This window comes from Dendrobates tinctorius, unplaced genomic scaffold (genome assembly GCF_039654945.1).
Source record: "Dendrobates tinctorius isolate UK_male_01 unplaced genomic scaffold, ASM3965494v1 ptg000098l, whole genome shotgun sequence".
Taxonomy (NCBI): domain Eukaryota; kingdom Metazoa; phylum Chordata; class Amphibia; order Anura; family Dendrobatidae; genus Dendrobates; species Dendrobates tinctorius.
Window position 1 is genome coordinate 7949484 of NW_027361766.1, and position 20884 is coordinate 7970367.

At 46.1% G+C, this 20884-nt stretch overlaps 1 protein-coding gene across 4 annotated transcripts in view; it reads right to left on the reverse strand.

Annotated features, from left to right (window-relative positions):
• TRIM33 (tripartite motif containing 33) overlaps positions 1–20884 on the reverse strand; it is a 216314-nt gene that overhangs the window by 56774 nt on the left and 138656 nt on the right. For 2 of the 4 annotated variants that reach the window (XM_073587082.1, XM_073587080.1), the window contains exons 10-11: positions 6776–6952; positions 4635–4835 (exon numbers count right to left, since the gene is read on the reverse strand). In XM_073587082.1, the coding sequence (XP_073443183.1) occupies positions 4635–4835; positions 6776–6952 (378 nt within the window). Of the gene's footprint in view, positions 1–4634; positions 4839–6775; positions 6953–20884 lie in introns of all 4 variants that reach the window. The other 2 variants (XM_073587081.1, XM_073587079.1) reach the window with 1 other exon arrangement.

A 20884-nucleotide genomic window follows, 5' to 3' on the forward strand; every position in this document is an offset into this window, starting at 1 on the left:
AATTTTTGCACCATGGATTTTGTCTTCAGTCCACAATGAATTAGGTGCCTGTGTCTGGTGCAGATTTGGCCCTGGACTGTGATGTGGATTCACAGTCGATTTCACAGATTTACACTGGAGGAGGAAACCTAAGACTATCCGCACTTTCGAGATGCTGCAGATCTGAAAAAGACACTGCTTTGCAAATCAGTAACAATCCTGCAGTGAGTTTTACATTAACACACACCTATATCTAAACATAATTTTACACTTTGCTTATAAATTGAATTTACATAAATATTCAGCGAATTTGCAAATAAACCTATTTACTTTTCTTGTCCGGTTACAGGCTGCATCATAGTCCAGAGCTGCACTCATAATTCTGCAGGCTAAGGTCACCTCAACATTATGTTTCTAATCACGTTGACATGATTTATTCATATATCAATAAGTTGCATTTAGTCATTCAAAAAAAACAAACCAGCAACTCATGACGACCATGGGACAGGCCATGCTAAAACAAGCTCTGCAAAACCACCATCATTAATTCTCTCGACTGCAGTGTTGGGACTCAGCCAGCAACTTTACAGAACGCCCGAGGACCGTCAGATGGACGTTTATTGACAATTGAAAAGCACTGAAAATTGCAGCCGAGTATAAAGTAATCCCATAAATGTTTTACGGGCTAGTGTTACTTGTGCTGTAGCTCCAGCTTTATACAAAGGCCTGAGCCAATAACTGAGCCGTGCAAGAAACACAAGTCGTGTTCTGGACATGATACCAATATCACTACAGAACGTCTGGAAAAAACAAGGGACTTTAAACTTCTCTTTAACCCTTTTTCCATTTTCATTTCCCCGTTTTTCTAAAAGCCATAACTTTATTTTTCCGTCCACTGTATGAGGGTTTGTTTTCTGCGGGATAAGGTTTACTTTTGAATGACACCATTCATTTTATCATGAGATGCAGTGGAGATCATCACAGGCGCACCGATGGGCACATATTAGGACGCCCCCAGTCAGCGCATGTTAAATGCTGCTATTGGAGATTGACAGCAAGATTTAACAGGTTAGGCCTGTTTCACACTTCAGTTTTTTGTGTCAGTTAAAATCCGCCAAAATGGCGGAAAGCGGATCCGTTGGTAAATGGATGTGAACGGATGCCACCGGACCGTTTTTTTGACGGATCCGATGAACGAAGAATTTTTAGAGAGAAAGAGAGCGAGAGAGAGATTTTGCAGCCGCCAGAACAGACTTTAGGGTTAAATTTCAGGCTGACTGAAGTCTTTCGGGCATGCGCAGTGTGAAGTGCGGATCCTGCCGCCCGAAAAAACGTTACATGCTCCGTTCGGGCATGTCAGCGGACGTCAACACTTTGGCAGGGACGCAAAAAAACGGATCCAATGGATGGCCATCCGTCAAGATCCGCCGGTAATGCAACTCAACGGGAAAAAAAACGGATCCGCCAAGCAAAATGGCGGATCCGTTTTTTTTTTTTGCAAAACGGCGGATCTTGACTGATGGACAAAAACTGAAGTGTGAAACAGGCCTTAGCAGCACGTCAACGCTTTCAGTTACTGCAACGTTTTTCACCCAAATGGGTGAAACATTTGCTTCTTCCTCTGCTAAAATTGGTCATTATCAAAACTGTATTTTGAAGTAAAATCTGTATTGACAGATTATTACATTACCGAGATAGGAGATGACAGCTAATATCGATGAGTATTATACCCCAAGTATTTTTGCATATAGACATGATGTCTTAAAGGGAATCAGTCATCTATTTTTAGCCCTATCAGCTGCTGGCACCGCCATCAGGGGCTTATCTACAGCATTCTGTAATGCTGTAGATTAGCCCCCAATTTAACCTGAAAAAGAAAAAAAGAGTTATATTATACTCACCCAGGGGTGGTCCGGGTTCCATCTTGGTCCGATGGGTGTTGCGGTCCGGTCCGGCGCCTCCCATCTTCTAACGATGACGTCCTCTTCTTTGCTTCCCGTCACGGCTCCTGCGCAAGCGCACTGCTCTGCCCTGTTGAGGGCAGAGCAGAGTTCTGCAGTACGCAGATGCCGGACTTCTCTGATCTTTCCTGGCTCAACAGGGCAGAGCAGTGCGCCTGCGCAGGAGCCACGACGGAAAGCAGAGAGGACGTCACCGCTAGAAGATGGGAGGGACTGGACCGCGACACCCATCAGACCAAAACCAGACCGCCCCCGGATGAGTATAATATAACTCGTTTTTCTTCTCTTTCAGGTTACATCAGGGGCTGCACAAATCTGGATTCCACGGAAGAGCTGCAATTTGAAAACCGCTGCTCTCAATGACAAATGTTTCCAAGCGTTTAGAGTGGTGTAGAAACCTCCAGAATAGGTCCCTCGAGCAGTGGAAACGTGATATTCTCAGACGAATCATCGTTTACCCTATTTCCGACCTCCGACCGAGTGTATGTTTGGAGACAGCCAAAAGAAGCATTCCATCCAGACTGCCTTCTCCCAACCGTAAAACATGGCGGAGGATATGTGATGATCTGGGGTGCTATTTCGTGGAGATCCGCTGGGCCAATGATATCCCTTCATGGAAGAATTAACAGCCGAGATTATTTAGGCATTTTGGGCGACCAAGTGCATCCCATGGTTCAAGCACTGTTCCCAGAGGGGAATGCCATCTTTCAGGATGATAATGCACCAATTCATACAGCTAGAATCGTTAAAGCATGGCACGAGGAACATTCTAATGAAGTTGAGCATCTCATCGTGCCCCCACAATCCCCAGACCTCATTATTGAGCATTTATGGTCGATTTTAGAGATTCAAGTTAGACGTCAATTTCCGCCGCCATCGTCGCTCAAAGAACTGGAGGGTGTTTTAACTGAAGAATGGGCTACAATTCCTTTGGAAACAATTCACACCTTGTATGAATCCATACCTCGGAGAATTGAGGCTGTAATCGCCGCAAAAGGTGGACCTACACCATATTAAACTAAATTTTGTTGATGTTTCCATTATTCTGTCCAACCCCTGTAGACCTTTCAATGTATCTAAAACCACCAATATAATGGATCTGATGGGTTTTTAAAAGAAAAAAAAACAATTAATCTCAAACGGCATTTCTAACTAGTAGTTATACCTTGGTCATCACTACCCTTGTTTCAGAAAACCACCCAAAAATGTAAAATTACTGCAGTCTTCCCAGTGTTCATTACATATGCTGACAGACTATCCACAGGCTGATTATACACGTCCCTTCTCATACATGCCTAGGCATTTCCATAGGTTTGCCCAAATACATAGAAAAGGGTGTAGACCGGAAATACCTGGAAAGCAACTGCGCAACAAAATTGCTTTTTGACTAAAGAGGACCTGTCATGACTCCTAAGGCCTGTTTCACACTTCAGTTTTTTTCCCATCAGTCAAGATCCGCCGTTTTCCTAAAAAAACAGATCCGCCAATTTGTTTGGCGGATGCATTTTTTTCCCATTGACTTGCATTACTGGCGGATCATGACGGATGGCCATCCGTCGGATCCGTTTTTTTGCGGATCCGCCAATTTTTTCTCTCTCTCTCGTCCCCGGACTGCGGTTCCTTTAAAATTCTTCAGCTAACGGATCCGTAAAAAAAAACGGTCCGCTGGCATCCATTAACTTCTGTTACCAACGGATCCGCTTTCCGCCATTTTGGCGGATTTTAACTGACAAGAAAAAGCTGAAGTGTGAAACAGGCCTAACATATCTGTATGTCCCCTTAAAGGGGTTCGCTGGGCTGAAAAAAGTCTGAAGTCAATCAATAAGAACACAGACTGCCGAATCGAGGAAGAGTACAACGCACACGATGTCATGATTCCCCTATACGTGTATAGATAACACTAGAACAATAATACAATAATACGCGCAATAGGGTCTATTCCAGAGAAAAGAGTATGGCGTGATCTGCACACCTGGGGGGGGGGGTGTTGTGACAGTCACAAACCTTTTGCAAACTTGTATGAAAACGACTACTGCATATTTACCAAAAAGACACAGTACAACCTTGGAGATGAGTGGTTGTACACCTGCGCTGCCAAAGGTCCAACATACAATAAGACCTGCCAAAAATGAGCTGTGGCTTAACATGTCTAGAGAAAGCCCTTGTGGAGAACACTGAAGCACTCGACTGAATAAGCCTCCCCATGTATGTGAGAGCAGGTCGAAATGGCTGGTGGCCAAACAGCCACATAATATGTACACTAAACATTGGAACAAATACAGTCGGCTCCAGTCTGTGTCTTCTTGGTGATCATTGTCCCCTGAAGGGTTGGTTGATGTTCACTACTGCATACAAACTAATGCAATAGTCCTCCTGCACTGAATAGGGTGGAAACAGGCCAAGTGTCCTCATACAGAGGTAGTGCAACGCTGCACAGGCCTGATCTCCGGATCGATGGGGTTTCCAGGGGTCAGACTCTAGGCAAGTTATTCATCAACTTCTCAATATGGTATAACATGGTATGGAACAATGACATCTATAAAGGCATCCCTGATGATTTTTGGTTTTGAGAAACTGTATGCAACAGGCAAAGATTTACTTATTCTGATCTCATAAAGCGGCCTGAAAACAAAAAGCAATTAAAATGCTTTAAAGTTAGCAAAAATATGAATTCTTTACGCCTAGGGCACTGACCTGAATGGGTGGGATGTCCGGCAGAGAAGGAAGGTTCTCAGGATTGGTTACAGATGGAATTAATTCTATGGATGTAACTGACGGACTGGTTGGGCCTCGGTTTGCATTTGCCATGGTTGCTGTAGTAGGACTAGTAGGATTGATTGCATTATTATGAATTGAGACTACTGGAAATGGACCAGCATGTCCAGGATTAGAGTGCTGCTGGAAGGAAAAACATGTAATAAAGGTCAATTTACTCGACAGGAGAACAGCAAACACATTATATATAAAGATTATGTTATGGTAATGTGTGTAAATACATACACTGAAACAGGCATGCATACATGACAGCATCCAGTGTAGGCTGATTCTTTGTTTATAGATTAGCACAAACAGAAGATTGCAGTCTACAAAGCAAGAACAGGTCCTGGAGCAGTAAAACAATCACCAGGGTGCTGAGTCTCAGGCCCTGAATATCATTCTATTTTTACTAACTGCAGTGGCAGCATATGGGGAGTCAAGTGGGGATTTTTTTTATTGCCCTACTAAAACTACAAGTTGTAGGAAGTGTGGGCAACCATAAGCAGCATTTCTGGTTTTACCTGCCACTATTTAGATTACATACACTGCACTAAGGCGTTGTTCAACATGAATCTTATACTTGCTTACAGTGGAATGTAAAGGTTTGGGTACCCGTGGTCAGAAGTACTTACTTGCGGAGCTCGTCTGTCTACTTGTCGTAGCCACCGTGGCGTATAAATAATTCGCTTCCTATTCAATGCAATATAGGAGGCAGATTTGCAGTAACAAGCCCCGACCACTACAATTTGACTGCCAAGCTCCGAAAGCCAGTACCTCTGGCCGCCGCAGCCAAAGACAGCTGATCGGCAGAATGCCGAACCCTGGCCAATCACACATTGGTGCCCTGCCCTAAGAATAGGGCATCAATGTAAAAGTAGTGGACAACTTCTTTAAGTACACTGCCATGAATAAAGAATGGGATCGAAACATCCTCCAAGAGCACCATCTCCCAATAATGCAGACAAAAGTGATTAATAGGTGCCATGGTGAACAAAACCTTGAAATTTGGGGTCCGTGGTATTGGAACTCCAGATCTCAAGCCCACTGATGTGGTTAATCCTTAAAAAGTGAGTGGACAAACAAAAACAAGACATTTTGATGAACTCTACGCACTGATTAGGCAAAAATGCGCCGTCATCAGCCAGGATTTGGCCCAGAAACTAATTCAGCATGCCAGGGTAAATTGCAGAAATATAAACACTGTAAATATTGAGTCTTTGCATAAACTGGATGTATGGAAATTTTAATACATTTATGAAAAGCCTATAATTCTACTTCAGTAACTATAGAAACATCTCACGAAAAGATCTAAAAACAATAAAGCCGCACAAAAATAAAAATTGTGGCAGTCTCAAAACTTTTGGCCATGACTAAGTACGGGGGAAACATCTAATTATAGTACAACCTTCTTCATCTTAAGAAAGAAATCAAATATTACCCCCTTCCACACCGAGGTGAGAAGTAAAGAAGATTATCTACAACCAGTCATCTCGCCTTACTGGGGCCTACAACAGTGAAATAAAGCCATTCATTTCATTTCCTCATTCATAATAATGAGGTGATCCTGCAAAGCCCAAATCAGACTAGACAATAAAGTTAAAAAAAAAAGAAAACAAACATAAAATATCTTTGTATATGTCAGATAGGCAAAAGGATGGGCATCCACATAGACATAGCAATGCAGTTGGCTTATACAGATTGTGAGACGTGTTCTGCTCATATGGTGAACAGAGGAAACTAAACTGATTTATGACAAAGGAGCTGTACAGAACTAAAAAAAAAAAAAAAAAAAAAAAAAAAGGTTTGAACATTTTCTCAGAATCAGTAACACTCCTCCCATCCTCTGCATATAATTCTCATTCAAGTAATTGCTGTCGTAACTGCTGAACTTAATTGACTCTCAGCCCTTTTTACCTTTTGATAAAACCATAGAAAGTCCTCAAGCATTTGTGTCAAACCAATATTTGCTAATAAAAACCAAGAAGGCTGAAATACTGTAGTATATATATATATATATATATATATATATATATATATATATATATATATATATATATATATAATCACTGAACACGTACCTGTCTTTGGAGATGAGGTTGCATCATCGAGTACTGGGGCCCATTATGCCGAGGTATACCTGGCATCCGATTGACATTCTGTGCAGCATTCTGCGCCATTCTCATCTGATGCGCTTGGAAAGGTATACAGTTCATGTTATTTCGCTGCATGGTTTGCATGCTGATTAACCTTGGAGGCTGCAAGAGATTCATTGTTGGGTTAGCATCTTTAGACAAAGAAACTACTTACTAAAAAAAAAAACAAAGACCCCATGGTTCATTCATTACAATTTTACTTTTTTTTTTTAACCGTTACTTTGATGATTTTCCATAAAGTAGCCAATATGTAACAGTGCAGTTAAAACAATGTGGTCATGAATTTTAAAGGTAACCTGTCAGCAGGATTTCACCCCCAAACTATTTATCTGCACACACTGCACTTTCGAAGACAAGTCCAGCGAAACCTTTACATGAGAAAAGAGTCTGAATTTATATGCAAATGAGGCTTAAGCACTACTGTAGATCTAAAGGGCCTGTCACACTAAGCGATATCGCTAGCAATATCGCTATAACGTCACTGGTTTTTGTGACGTTATAGCGATATTGCTAGCGATATTGCTAGCGATATCGCTATGTCTGATACTTACCTCCGACCGGCTCCCCCGCTGGTTATCGCTGATCGCGCGAGAACGTCCTGGACCGTTTCTCGTCGTCAGCTTCCTACTGGGCTTCCTGTGGCGCCGACGAGCGACGCGTGGACGCGGGCGGGAGGACGTCAGGATCGCCGCGTCTGACAGGTAAGTAGCGACCCCCGACCGCTACTATGTCGCTGGTGAGATCTGCCTGTGTGGCAGCTCACTAGCGACCACTTAGCGATGCACCAGCGATCCTGACCACGTCATATCGCTGGTCGGGATCGCTGGTGCATCGCTAAGTGTGACAGTACCTTAACACATGCATCACTCTAGCTCTCTTCCCCAACCAGTGCCACCTCTTGCATGACCGGCAGTGTCCCAGAAAAAAGAGGTGCAAGGCGAGGAATACAGCTGGAGTGACACAGGCTTCAGCTCTACATCATAATTTGCATATCAATTCAAAGCCCGATTTCTCAGGAACAGATGAACCAATGGACTTGTGCTGGACTTTGAGCTAAATGGACATATAAATAGTTTTAGGTTTGAGTAATAGTCTTATTTACTTTTATTTGTAGCATCCCTTATCCTTACAACTACTTTTGACCTTCATAACAAAAGGTGTAGCTTAGTGTAAGGGGGAGGAGGGGGTTACACACTTAGTAGGGAATTGGTATTGATTGGGACATGGCAGGTACAGAAGTACCGTACATGCACTTACTATAGCAGGGATATCAAAGTCAAATACACAGAGGGCCAAAATTAAAAAGCTTGGACAAAGTCGTGGGCCAACCTTTATATTTATTAAAAAAAATGTTTACAATTCAGGAAGTTCCATGATCAAATAAAATAAACCTCTTCATATGGAAACAAACTTAAAGGTGAATTCCTACACAGTACCCTCCATAGCCTAGCCTACCCTCCCACCCAAAAAATGGTGACCCCATCACAAAAAGTGTTTGTTCCATACAGTATAATGGTCCCACATAGTGTTCCATACAGTATAAAAATCCCCACATAGTGCTCCACTCAGAATAATGGCCCCATAGTACTCCACACAGAATAAAAGGCCCCACATAGTGCTCTACACAGTATAATGGCCCCACATAGTGCTCCACACAGAATAATGGCCCCACATAGTGCTCCACACAGAATAATGGCCCCACATAGTGCTCCACACAGAATAATGGCCCCACATAGTGCTCCACACAGAATAATGGCCCGACATAGTGCTCCATACAGAATAATGGCCCCACATAGTGCTCCACACAGAATAATGGCCCCACAAAGTGCTCCATACAGAATAATGCACCCTACATAGTACTCCATACAGAATGGCCCGACATAATGCTCCATACAGAATAATGCACCCTACATAGTGCTCCACACAGAATAATGGCCCCACATAGTGCTCCATACAGAATAATGCACCCTACATAGTACTCCATACAGTATAATGGGCCCACATTATAGAAAATACTCCTCTGCCTGTTCCCCCACTGCTCCAGTCTCTTTAATGGCATCTTCAGATCCTCTGCACACCTCGGTACAGCGGGCACTTTGTAATGATGTCATCACGACCGCGGCGCAGAGAAGTCAGATGCAGAGGGAGAATCTTGGGAGAGGGAATATCAGCAGACGCTACTTCCTCCATCATTGATTTCAGTTGCGATGTTGGGCGGAGGACCCGCTCGGTATTGCGGGCCAAATATACTCGGGGGACCCCCCGGCTTTGTGGGCCAAATATGCTTGCCCTACACTAGGGGACATATTTAGAGTTTTACATATATGTACTAGAGGGAAACCACTGATATTGTTAGTTGACATAGATCAGGGGCACAAGTTGATAGGGAGCCAGTTTCTGCTGTCAGACAGTGGTCAAATAAGGACAAATATAGGGCTAGTCAAAAATATTTTGCCCAGGACCACCAGGGCAACTGCCTATAACAGTGATGGCGAACCTTTCTGAGACCGAGTGCCCAAACTGCAACCTAAAACCCAATTATTTATGACGAAGTGCCAAATGCCCCATCATGATCCCATTCTTGTAGTAATATGCCCCATCATTGTCCCCTTCATGCAGAAATATGGCCCATCATGATCCCCTTCTTGTAGTAATATGCCCCATCATTGTCCTCTTCATGTTGAAATATTCCCCTTCATGATCCCCTTCTTGTAGCAATATGCCCCATCATTGTCCCCTTCATGCAGAAATATGTCCCATCATGATCCCCTTCTTGTAGTAATATGCCCCATCATGATCCCCTTCATGTATAAATGCCCCATCATGATCCCATTCATGCAGAAATATGGCCCATCATGATCCCCTTTTAGTAGTAATATGCCCCCATCATTGTCCCCTTCATGCAGAAATATGGCCCATCATGATCCCCTTCTTGTAGTAATATGCCCCATCATGATCCCCTTCTTGTAGTAATATGCCCCATCATAATCCCCTTCATGTAGTAATATGCCCTATCATGATCCCCTTCATGTTTAAATGCCCCATCATGATCGCCTTCATGTATAAATGCCCCATCATGATCCCATTCATGCAGAAATATGGCTCATCATGATCCCTTTCTAGTAGTAATATGCCCCATCATTGTCCCCTTCATGCAGAAATATGGCCCATCATGATCCCCTTCATGTAGTAATATGCCCCATCATGATCCAATTCATGTTTAAATGCCCCATCATGATCCCCTTCATGTATAAATGCCCCATCATGATCCCATTCATGCAGAAATATGGCCCATCATGATCCCCTTCTTGTAGCAATACGCCCCATCATTGTCCCCTTCATGCAGAAATATGGCCCATTAGTCCATGAGCCAATTTTGACGATATCGGTACCACCCGGAGTGACTAATTCTCTTTGGTGTTTTTAGGTAGATGCATGTCTGTAGTTTATGTTTTGATATGATAGCCCTTGCACATCAGTAGCTTAACCCCTTCAGGCCTATTTGTACCCAAATGCCTAGACCATTTTTTGCAAATCTGACCTGTCACTTCATGCGGTAATAACTTTGGGACGCTATCACCTACCCACGCCATTCTGAGATTTTCTCGTGACATATTGTACTTCATGGTAGTGCTAATTGTGAGTCAATAGATTTTACCTTTCTGCATAAAAAAATTACAAAATACACGAAAATTTGGGAAAAATTCGCTATTTTTGAACTTTGAAATTCTCTACTTTTTACAAAAATGCTGATACCCCCCATAACAGTTATTAGTTTACATTCTCCACATGTCTACTTCACATTGGCATCATTTTGGAAATTAAATTTTATATTTTTCAGATGTGATAAGGCTCATAGTTTTATACGCAATTTTTTAAAGTTTACGACTAAATTTCCAAAACCCATTTTTCCAAGGACCAAGTCAGTTCGGACGTCACTTTATGGGTCTTGTATAACAGAACCCACCCATACATTACCCCATTTTGCAAACTACACCCCTCAAGGTGTCCAAAACGGATTTTCAAAACTTTGTTAACCCATTAGGTGTTGCACAGGAATTCAAGCAAAATGACAGTGAAATATCAAAATTTCAATTTTTTGGCAGATATTCCATTGTAATCCAATTTTACCTGCAACCAAGAAGGGTTAACAGCAAACCCAAGCCCAAAATTGGTTACCCCAATTCCGCAGTTTATAGAAACACCCCACATGTACACGTAAACTAAATTATGGGCGCGCAAGAGGGCTCAGCACAGAAGGAGAGCTAGGCGGTTTTAGGGATAATAGATTACACTGGAAGAAATCCAGTGGGCCATGTCGTATTGGAGAGACCCTGAGGTACCCCCAGAGTGGAAACCCCCAAAAGGTTACTGCATTTTGGAAACTACACCCCCTAAGGAATGTTTTAGGGGGTATAGTAACCACTTTGACCCAACAAGCGCTCCATTGGAGTTTCATGCACTTGGTTGAGGAAATTGAAAAGTACGTTTTTTTTACCAGAAAAAGTCGCTTTAGTCCCACATTTTTCATTTTGAAAAGGGGGACCAGGAAAAAGTACACCCCACTTTTTATTCCCCATTGTCTCCCGAACACGGCAATACCACAAGTGTTGTCTAAAATCACAGTATTGGCGCATATGGGAGGGGGAGGGGGGGGGGGGATGTGTAGTGTAGTGTTTTTGTTTTTTTTAACTTTCTTTTACACTTTTTGCCTGCCTGCCCAGACTTGCTGGGACTTGTGGTACCACAAGTTCCAGCGAGTGCAGGAAGGTCCGGCCAGCCTGCACAGTGCAGCGATCGTCCCTGTATGAGACCCTGTGCTGACAGGATCTCATACAGGCAGAGGCGACACTGTGTCGGCTCTGCTATATCGCTGCTATGCCTAGAACGATGTTCTAGCCAATCGCAGCACAGAGGGAGGAGATCAGACACTGACATCCTCCCCCTGGCCTGCGGAGGGACTGGTAAATGCACTAATCGCTCAACAGGCACGAACCCCTGCAGCGAATCACGCCATGTTTTACAAGGCAAGCTGCGATTCACAGTGATTCTAGCTGCAGGGGGTCGGCGCGATGGCCACACACGGCGAGGGGACAAGCCCTGCTGCCGGTAAGTGCGGCCATCTACCCCCGATCCCTGCGCGATTAGCGGCGGGGACGCTAAAGGGGTTGTGCCGTACTAGTACTGCTCTTGTCCTTTGGTCCAGGACGAGAGAGCAGTACTCGTACGGCGCTCGGTGCCAAGGGTTTTAATGTTTTTCTTTGTGTTTGCAGGTGTTTACTGACATATCTAATGGCATGATGGAAGTACCAGCGAGGAAGAAATCACAGATCGACTGTATCATACACTGCTCTAATGATGACAGTGATGATCTGGCGTCTCTACAGGATTTGGACTCCTGGAAAACATTGCTTAGGGCTGCAGAGATCAGACAGCATGAATCCGTCCTGGAAGCAGCTAAGGGCCTTGAAGAACGAGAAATACCACACATACAATTTCACTGTAAATGTCGTAGTCTCTTTACAATGAAGAAGTCACTGGATTCTATCCTTGCCAAGGGTGTCAATGTCGAAACAGCAAGCGAAATCCCCAGGAGGAGGCTACCGAGGGGTACCCACAGTGATAGCAGGGTGTATGACAAAGTATGTATGTTCTGCGAGAAGTCAAGCAAGTATCTCAAAGGAGAAAAAACAAGGGAGCCAATCGTCCAGTATGTTGAGCTACGAGCAGATGAGACGATCCGCAGAGCAGCGATAAGGAAAGGCACAGAGAATCCTTGGTTTACTTAGCAGAGACCTTGTTGCTTCAGAGGGGCACTACCACAGGTCGTGCTACAAACTATTCACAAAAGATGATTCCCAAGTGGCCTGTAGGTCTGTAGGTCTGGTGCAGCAGAAAATCAGGAAGAAAGCAAGGAAGTACGCTACGGAGAGGCAGAGAGAGAAGCCCTTGAGGAACTCTTCTTGTATATAAGGACTGAACTGTTCTCAAACCCAGAAGTACTGCCTATGATAAACCTCACATCTAGGCTTCAGAGATGCATGATGTCCCGTGGTATCATCAAACTGAAACCATCGACAAAGAAACACCGAAAACTTGAAACAGAGTTTGGTGAATCACTCCGCTTTCTCTCCGACGAGAAAGGTAAGCTTCTAGTCTATCCATATAGCCTATCAATGGACGACCTTGCCCGGCAAGCACACAGCATGACAAAAGATCTGCAAGAAGCAAGAGCCGCTAACTCTGGAGATGTCGTAACCAAAGCAGCTGAGGAATAAGATCAAGAAGCAAGATGTGAGTCAGCCATGGCCTCCCGATACAGATCAGAATGTCGTTCCTGCATTAGTCACTCAATTCCTGCAAACCCTGCTTACAGGAGATTGTGAGTGCCAAACTCCCTCTGAAAGAGCTCAACGTCTTGCCACATCCTTCGGCAGTGACTTGGTTTTTGCTGTTACCAATGGAAAGACAAAGCCACCCAAGCACGTACTGCTGTCTTTTGCAATTAAGTCTTTGACCGGCAATACAGAACTGGTTCGAACTCTGAATCGTCTTGGCCACTGTGTGTCATATTCAACGGCTGAGGAGATCGATACAGCCCTTTGTATCCAGAAGTTGGAATGTTCAACGGATGACATCCCAATGCCAGCAAATATCTACCCTGGTGTGTTCACAACCTTGGCCTGGGATAACATTGACAGACTTGAGGAGACACTAAGTGGAGCAGGTACATCTCAGAGTCAATGGCATCGCTGTTCAGTCCAATGTTGCATGCTCTGTGACAAAAGTCCTGCCAGATGTAACCAAGTCGAAGAAAAGAAGCATAATTCCGACAGAATTAATGCTACCAATATACAATGTTGGGCGGCGGGGAGGGCCACCCAGGATTGAGACTGCGAATGTTAACACTACCGAGGAGGTCCAGGATTCAAAAACCAAGAACCATATCTGGCTTCTGGCTAGAATGTCAGACCATGAGGATCAGACCATTAGCAGTTGGATTGGGTTCAACATCCAAATCCGCAGCGACATTGTAGTGGCCCAGGACACTGTATGCTACCTGCCCACTATCAATGCTCCTGCAACTGCCATGTCCACTGTGAATGAAGTCTTGGAGCAAACACATGCCATCATGCAGACCCTGAAGCTTAACAGAATTGTGTGCGTGTTTGATCAAGCACTCTATGCCAAAGCTGCCGAGGTTATCTGGAAACAGGAGAAGTTCAAGAACATTATAATTAGAATGGGTGTCTTCCACACAATCTGTAATCTCCTCTCCATCATAGGTAAGAGATTTCAGGATGCAGGCCTTAGAGATCTGTGTGTTGAATCCGGTGTCATCGCTGAAGGATCAGTGTCTGGAGTGATGGACGGCCGGAGGTACAACAGAGCAGTGAGACTACACAAGCTGGTCTATGAAGCACTTATGAGGCTTCCATGGCTAGAAGAAAACCATGCAAGGGACCTTCACCATCTGGATGAAACACTGAAGAACATCACAAACTTTCGCATCAGTGTGTCGCAGGGATCCTTCGAAAAAGTTCTTGGATAATGAATCTTGCACACTTACCCTGAAGCTCTTTCAAGTTTATCTTGAGACCTTCAGAAATGAACAACTCTCAGCATTCTGGATGTCATACTTGGACATGGTCGAGACCATGCTGGCCCTGTTTCGAGCTTCAAGAGAAGGCAACTGTATGCTTCACCTAGGAGCAATCCGACAGATGATACCGTGGTGTTTTGCCTATGACAAGGTCAACTATGCCCGATACCTAACCTATTACTATGCTACGATGTCTCGGCTGCCCATAGACCACCCAGAGGTCCATGAATACTTCATGAAAGGTGGCTTTTCAGTCCAGATCAGTAGCAAGAATCCTTTTGGACGGATTCCTGTGGACCAGACCATCGAAGAAACAATCAACAAAGACACCCAGACACCAGGGGGCACAAAAGGCTTCAGCCTCAAAGTTGGAGCTGTCGCCAGATTCTACCTGACATCGGAGTACCGCAGCATGTACTTGAGGCAGCTGAGGGCCCTAGTAGGCAAACAATACACTGACTTCAGTCATTCAGACCTACAGGTGTCCAGGATTAGAAGAGATGAAGCCGATGTCCGATCTTTTGTTGAACTGCTGGAGACTGGTTGGTTGAACCCCTTCAACAAAGAGCATAATGGTGAACTTATCAGTTTATCAACAGTGACTGCAGCACCACCAGATGTAGCCAAAGACCTTCTAGGGGCATACAGTATAGGAGAGGATGCATATCACACATTCAAGGATGAGCGTTTGGGTACCGATACGCCAACTACACTGTTTCATGACAAGATGACGAAGAACAATCTTAAAACGTTCTCTAACATCAGAATGAAGAAACACAGACAAGGCCTTGGCAAGGAGGTAATTTTGAAGGCTGACAAGAACCTATTTGGCCAGATGATACTTGTAGCTGAGAACAGAAAGCTACAAATGAGTGATGTCTTGACTCATCCCCTGGGGCCATTGCTATGGGCACTTGCCAACGGTGATGGGTCTATCCGCAAGACCAACAAGGCTGCCCTAGCAAGGGAGTTGGAGAGGAATGCTCCTCCTGCAGAGGTGATCCCTGAGCACTCTGCAACCATCATTGATGGGATGAGCCTGGTTCAGAAACTGAAGGGAAACGATGCAACATTTGCCCAGCTAGCAGGCACAGCAATGAGTCGCGCTATCCATGAGGGTGCTAAGAGCAAGCGCATTGATATTGTCTTTGACGTCTACAAGGAGACATCCATCAAAGATTCAGAAAGAGTCAACAGATATGAAGGCACAGGGATCCATTTCAAGAACATTCAACATGGGCACAACATCCAGCAGTGGAGAAAGCTACCAAGTAATTCCTCCAACAAGGCAAGTCTCAAAGTTTCTGGTAGAAGAATGGAAGGCGAAACACCACAGGGAGAAGCTTGAGGAGAAGGAGATGTATGTCACATGTGAGCAGCTCTGCTTTAAGATCACCAAAGAACAGTGGGAAGAGGCTGCTGACCTTAAGTCAAGTCAAGAAGAAGCAGACACACGCCTCCTTCTCCATGCTCTTCATGCAGCAGAATCTGGTTACAAGTCTGTCATCATCACTTCAGAGGATACTGATGTCATGGTCCTGTGTCTGGGCATGTGCCACAAAATCCCATCCCACCTGTTCCAGAAATGCGGTACACAGAACCGGACAAGATTCCTGGATATCACCACTCTGAGCAGAACATTGGGAGGCAGCGTGTGATTCATTGATTGGTATGCATGCATTTACAGGCTGTGACACAGTCAGTGCATTCGCTGGCCGTGGGAAGATGACGACACTCAAGCAGTTGAAGATGAACAAGACATACCAGGATGCCTTTCAGGAAGTTGGTCGCTCAAGGGAAGTGTCTCCCGAACTCTTTGAGAAGTTACAGGAAATCACATGCCACATGTACCTGCCAACTACCCAAACAACTGAGGTAAACAGGCTCCGGTATCAGCTGTTCTGTGCCAGACGTGGAGTGGTAGAGTCAAGTCAACTCCCTCCTTGCCAAGACTGCCTTTTCATGCATGCACTGCGTGCAAACTACCAGGCTGCGATCTGGAGGAGAAGTCTGCAGAGCCAGCCATTTGTTGCAAACCCAACAGACTGCGGTTGGATGATAGATAATGACGGAAAGCTTGTTGTCAAGTGGATGCGAGGGGCACCAGCACCAGAAGCTATTATCCAGCTACTGTCCTGCAAGTGTGTGCGGTCATGCGAACTTCCTCAGTGTACTTGCCTCAGCAATGGCCTGAAGTGCACGGACATGTGCAGGTTACAGACATGCCAGAACAAGGGTATTGAAGACGAGCCAGTAGAACAACAGTCAGATTCAGAGTCTGATGTTGAAGATATTATGGAGTAACGTTATATAATTATACATACACACAATATATATATATATATATATATATATATATATATATATATATATATATATATATATATATATATATATATATATATATATATACACACATACACACACACACACATACATATACATACATACACACACACCTACACACACATACATTAGTATGGACAAGCCCATGACTTGTTCAGTGTGTATTTACATAACTTGGATTAAATTTTTTTACAAATACTACATGCATTGTATTGACATTTTGGCATTTCCCCTAAATCGATCTTTAATCATTATTTTTTGGAAATATAGGTAGGATCTATTCAAAAGATGAAAAAGACCATTAACCCCTTCGCGCCGGCCGCCGTAGCGGTACGGCGAATCGTACCCGGATCATATGCCGGGCGATCGCCGCGGGTCCGGAACCGGTTCCCGGTGCAAAGTGGTTACTGTACCTCCTAAAACATTCCTTAGGGGGTGTAGTTTCAAAAATGGGCTCACTTTTTGGGGTTTCCACTGTGCGGGACCTCAGTGTGTCTCCAAATGTGACATGGCCCCATAGATTTCTTACAGTGAATTTTGCTGCAGCTTCGCTTACGAAGCCTGCCGTGCGCCAATACTGTGGTTTTAGACAACACTTGTGGTATTGCCGTGTTCGGGAGACAATGGAGAATAAAAAGTGGGGTGTACTTTTTCCTGGTCCCCCTTTTCAAAATGAAAAATGTGGGCCTAAAGCGACATTTTTCGGTAAAAAACGTACTTTTCAATTTCCTCAACCAAGTGCATGAAACTCTAATGAAGCGCTTGTTGGGTCAAAGTGGTTACTATACCCCCTAAAACATTCCTTAGGGGGTGTAGTTTCCAAAATGCGGTAACCTTTTGGGGGTTTCCACTCTGGGGGTACCTCAGGGTCTCTCCAATACGACATGGCCCACTGGATTTCCTCCAGTGTAATCTATTATCCCAAAAACCGCCTAGCTCTCCTTCTGTGCTGAGCCCTCTTGCGCGCCCATAATTTAGTTTACGTGTACATGTGGGGTGTTTCTATAAACTGCGGAATTGGGGTAACCAATTTTGGGCTTGGGTTTGCTGTTAACCCTTGCTGGGTTGCAGGTAAAATTGGATTACAATGGAATATCTGCCAAAAAATTGAAATTTTGGTATTTCACTGTCATTTTGCTTGAATTCCTGTGCAACACCTAAGGGGTTAAAGTTTTGAAAATCCGTTTTGGACACCTTGAGGGGTGTAGTTTGCAAAATGGGGTAATGTATGGGTGGGTTCTGTTATACAAGACCCATAAAGTGACGTCCGAACTGACTTGGTCCTTGGAAAAATGGGTTTTGGAAATTTAGTCGTAAACTTTAAAAATTGCGTATAAAACTATGAGCCTTATCACATCCGAAAAATATAAAATTTAATTTCCAAAATGATGCCAATGTGAAGTAGACATGTGGAGAATGTAAACTAATAACTGTTATGGGGGGTATCAGCATTTTTGTAAAAAGTAGAGAATTTCAAAGTTCAAAAATAGCGAATTTTTCCCAAATTTTCGTGTATTTTGTAATTTTTTATGCAGAAAGGTAAAATCTATTGACTCACAATTAGCACTACCATGAAGTACAATATGTCACGAGAAAATCTCAGAATGGCGTGGGTAGGTGATAGCGTCCCAAAGTTATTACCGCATGAAGTGACAGGTCAGATTTACAAAAAAATGGCCTAGGCATTTGGGTACAAATAGGCCTGAAGGGGTTAAGCTACTGATGTGCAAGGGCTATCATATCAAAACAAACTACAGACATGCATCTACCTAAAAACACCAAAGAGAATTAGTCACTCCGGGTAGTACCGATATCTGGCCCGACTCATGGACTACATCATGATCCCCTTCTAGTAGTAATATGCCATCATTGTCCCCTTCATGTATAAATATGCCCCATCATGATCCCCTTCATGTAGAAATTGTCCATTCCACCACCTCCATTATTTCCTCATCAGTCCCATCACTGGTCCTCTCCCCCATCACTCCCATCATTAGCCCTCTCCCCATCGCTCCCATCATTCCCCTCTCCCCATCACACACACACACCAGCAGCCACACTCGCCACACTCGCCACACACACACACACCAGCGGCCACACTCGCCACACACACACACACCCCCCAGCGGCCACACTCGCCACACACACACACACCAGCGGCCACACTCTCCACACACACACCAGCGGCCACACTCTCCACACACACACCAGCGGCCACACTCTCCACACACACACCAGCGGCCACACTCTCCACACACACACCAGCGGCCACACTCTCCACACACACACCAGCGGCCACACTCGCCACACACACACCAGCGGCCACACTCGCCACACACACACACACACACACACACACACACCCCCAAGCGGCCACACTCGCCACACACACACACACCCCCAAGCGGCCACACTCGCCACACACACACACACCCCCACTCGCCACACACACACACCCCAGCGGCCACACTCGCCACACACACACCCCAGCGGCCACACTCGCCACACACACACCCCAGCGGCCACACTCGCCACACACACACCCCAGCGGCCACACTCGCCACACACACACACACACCAGCGGCCACACTCACACACACCAGCGGCCACACTCGCCACACACACACACACCAGCGGCCACACTCGCCACACACACACCAGCGGCCACACTCGCCACACACACACCAGCGGCCACACTCGCCACACACACACCAGCGGCCACACTCGCCACACACACACCAGCGGCCACACTCGCCACACACACACCAGCGGCCACACTCGCCACACACACACACCAGCGGCCACACTCGCCACACACACCAGCGGCCACACTCGCCACACACACACACACACACCAGCGGCCACACTCGCCACACACACACACACACCAGCGGCCACACTCGCCACACACACACACACACCAGCGGCCACACTCGCCACACACACACACACCAGCGGCCACACTCGCCACACACACACACACACACCAGCGGCCACACTCGCCACACACACACACACACCAGCGGCCACACTCGCCACACACACACACACACCAGCGGCCACACTCGCCACACACACACACCAGCGGCCACACTCGCCACACACACACACACCAGCGGCCACACTCGCCACAAACACACACACCAGCGGCTACACTCGCCACACACACACACACACCAGCGGCCACACTCGCCACACACACACACACCAGCGGCCACACTCGCCACACACACACACACCAGCGGCCACACTCGCCACACACACACACACACACCAGCGGCCACACTCGCCACACACACACACACACCAGCGGCCACACTCGCCACACACACACACCAGCGGCCACACTCGCCACACACACACACACCAGCGGCCACACTCGCCACAAACACACACACCAGCGGCTACACTCGCCACACACACACACACACACCAGCGGCCACACTCGCCACACACACACCAGCGGCCACACTCGCCACACACACACCAGCGGCCACACTCGCCACACACACACACCCCAGCGGCCACACTCGCCACACACACACACACACCCCAGCGGCCACACTCGCCACACACACACCCCAGCGGCCACACTCGCCACACACACACACACCAGCGGCCACACTCGCCACACACACACCAGCGGCCACACTCGCCACACACACACCAGCGGCCACACTCGCCACACACACACCAGCGGCCACACTCGCCACACACACACCAGCGGCCACACTCGCCACACACACACCAGCGGCCACACTCGCCACACACACCAGCGGCCACACTCGCCACACACACCAGCGGCCACACTCGCCACACACACACACACACACACCAGCGGCCACACTCGCCACACACACACACACACCAGCGGCCACACTCGCCACACACACACACACACCAGCGGCCACACTCGCCACACACACACACACCAGCGGCCACACTCGCCACACACACACACACCAGCGGCCACACTCGCCACACACACACACACACACACCAGCGGCCACACTCGCCACACACACACACACACACACCAGCGGCCACACTCGCCACACACACACACCAGCGGCCACACTCGCCAC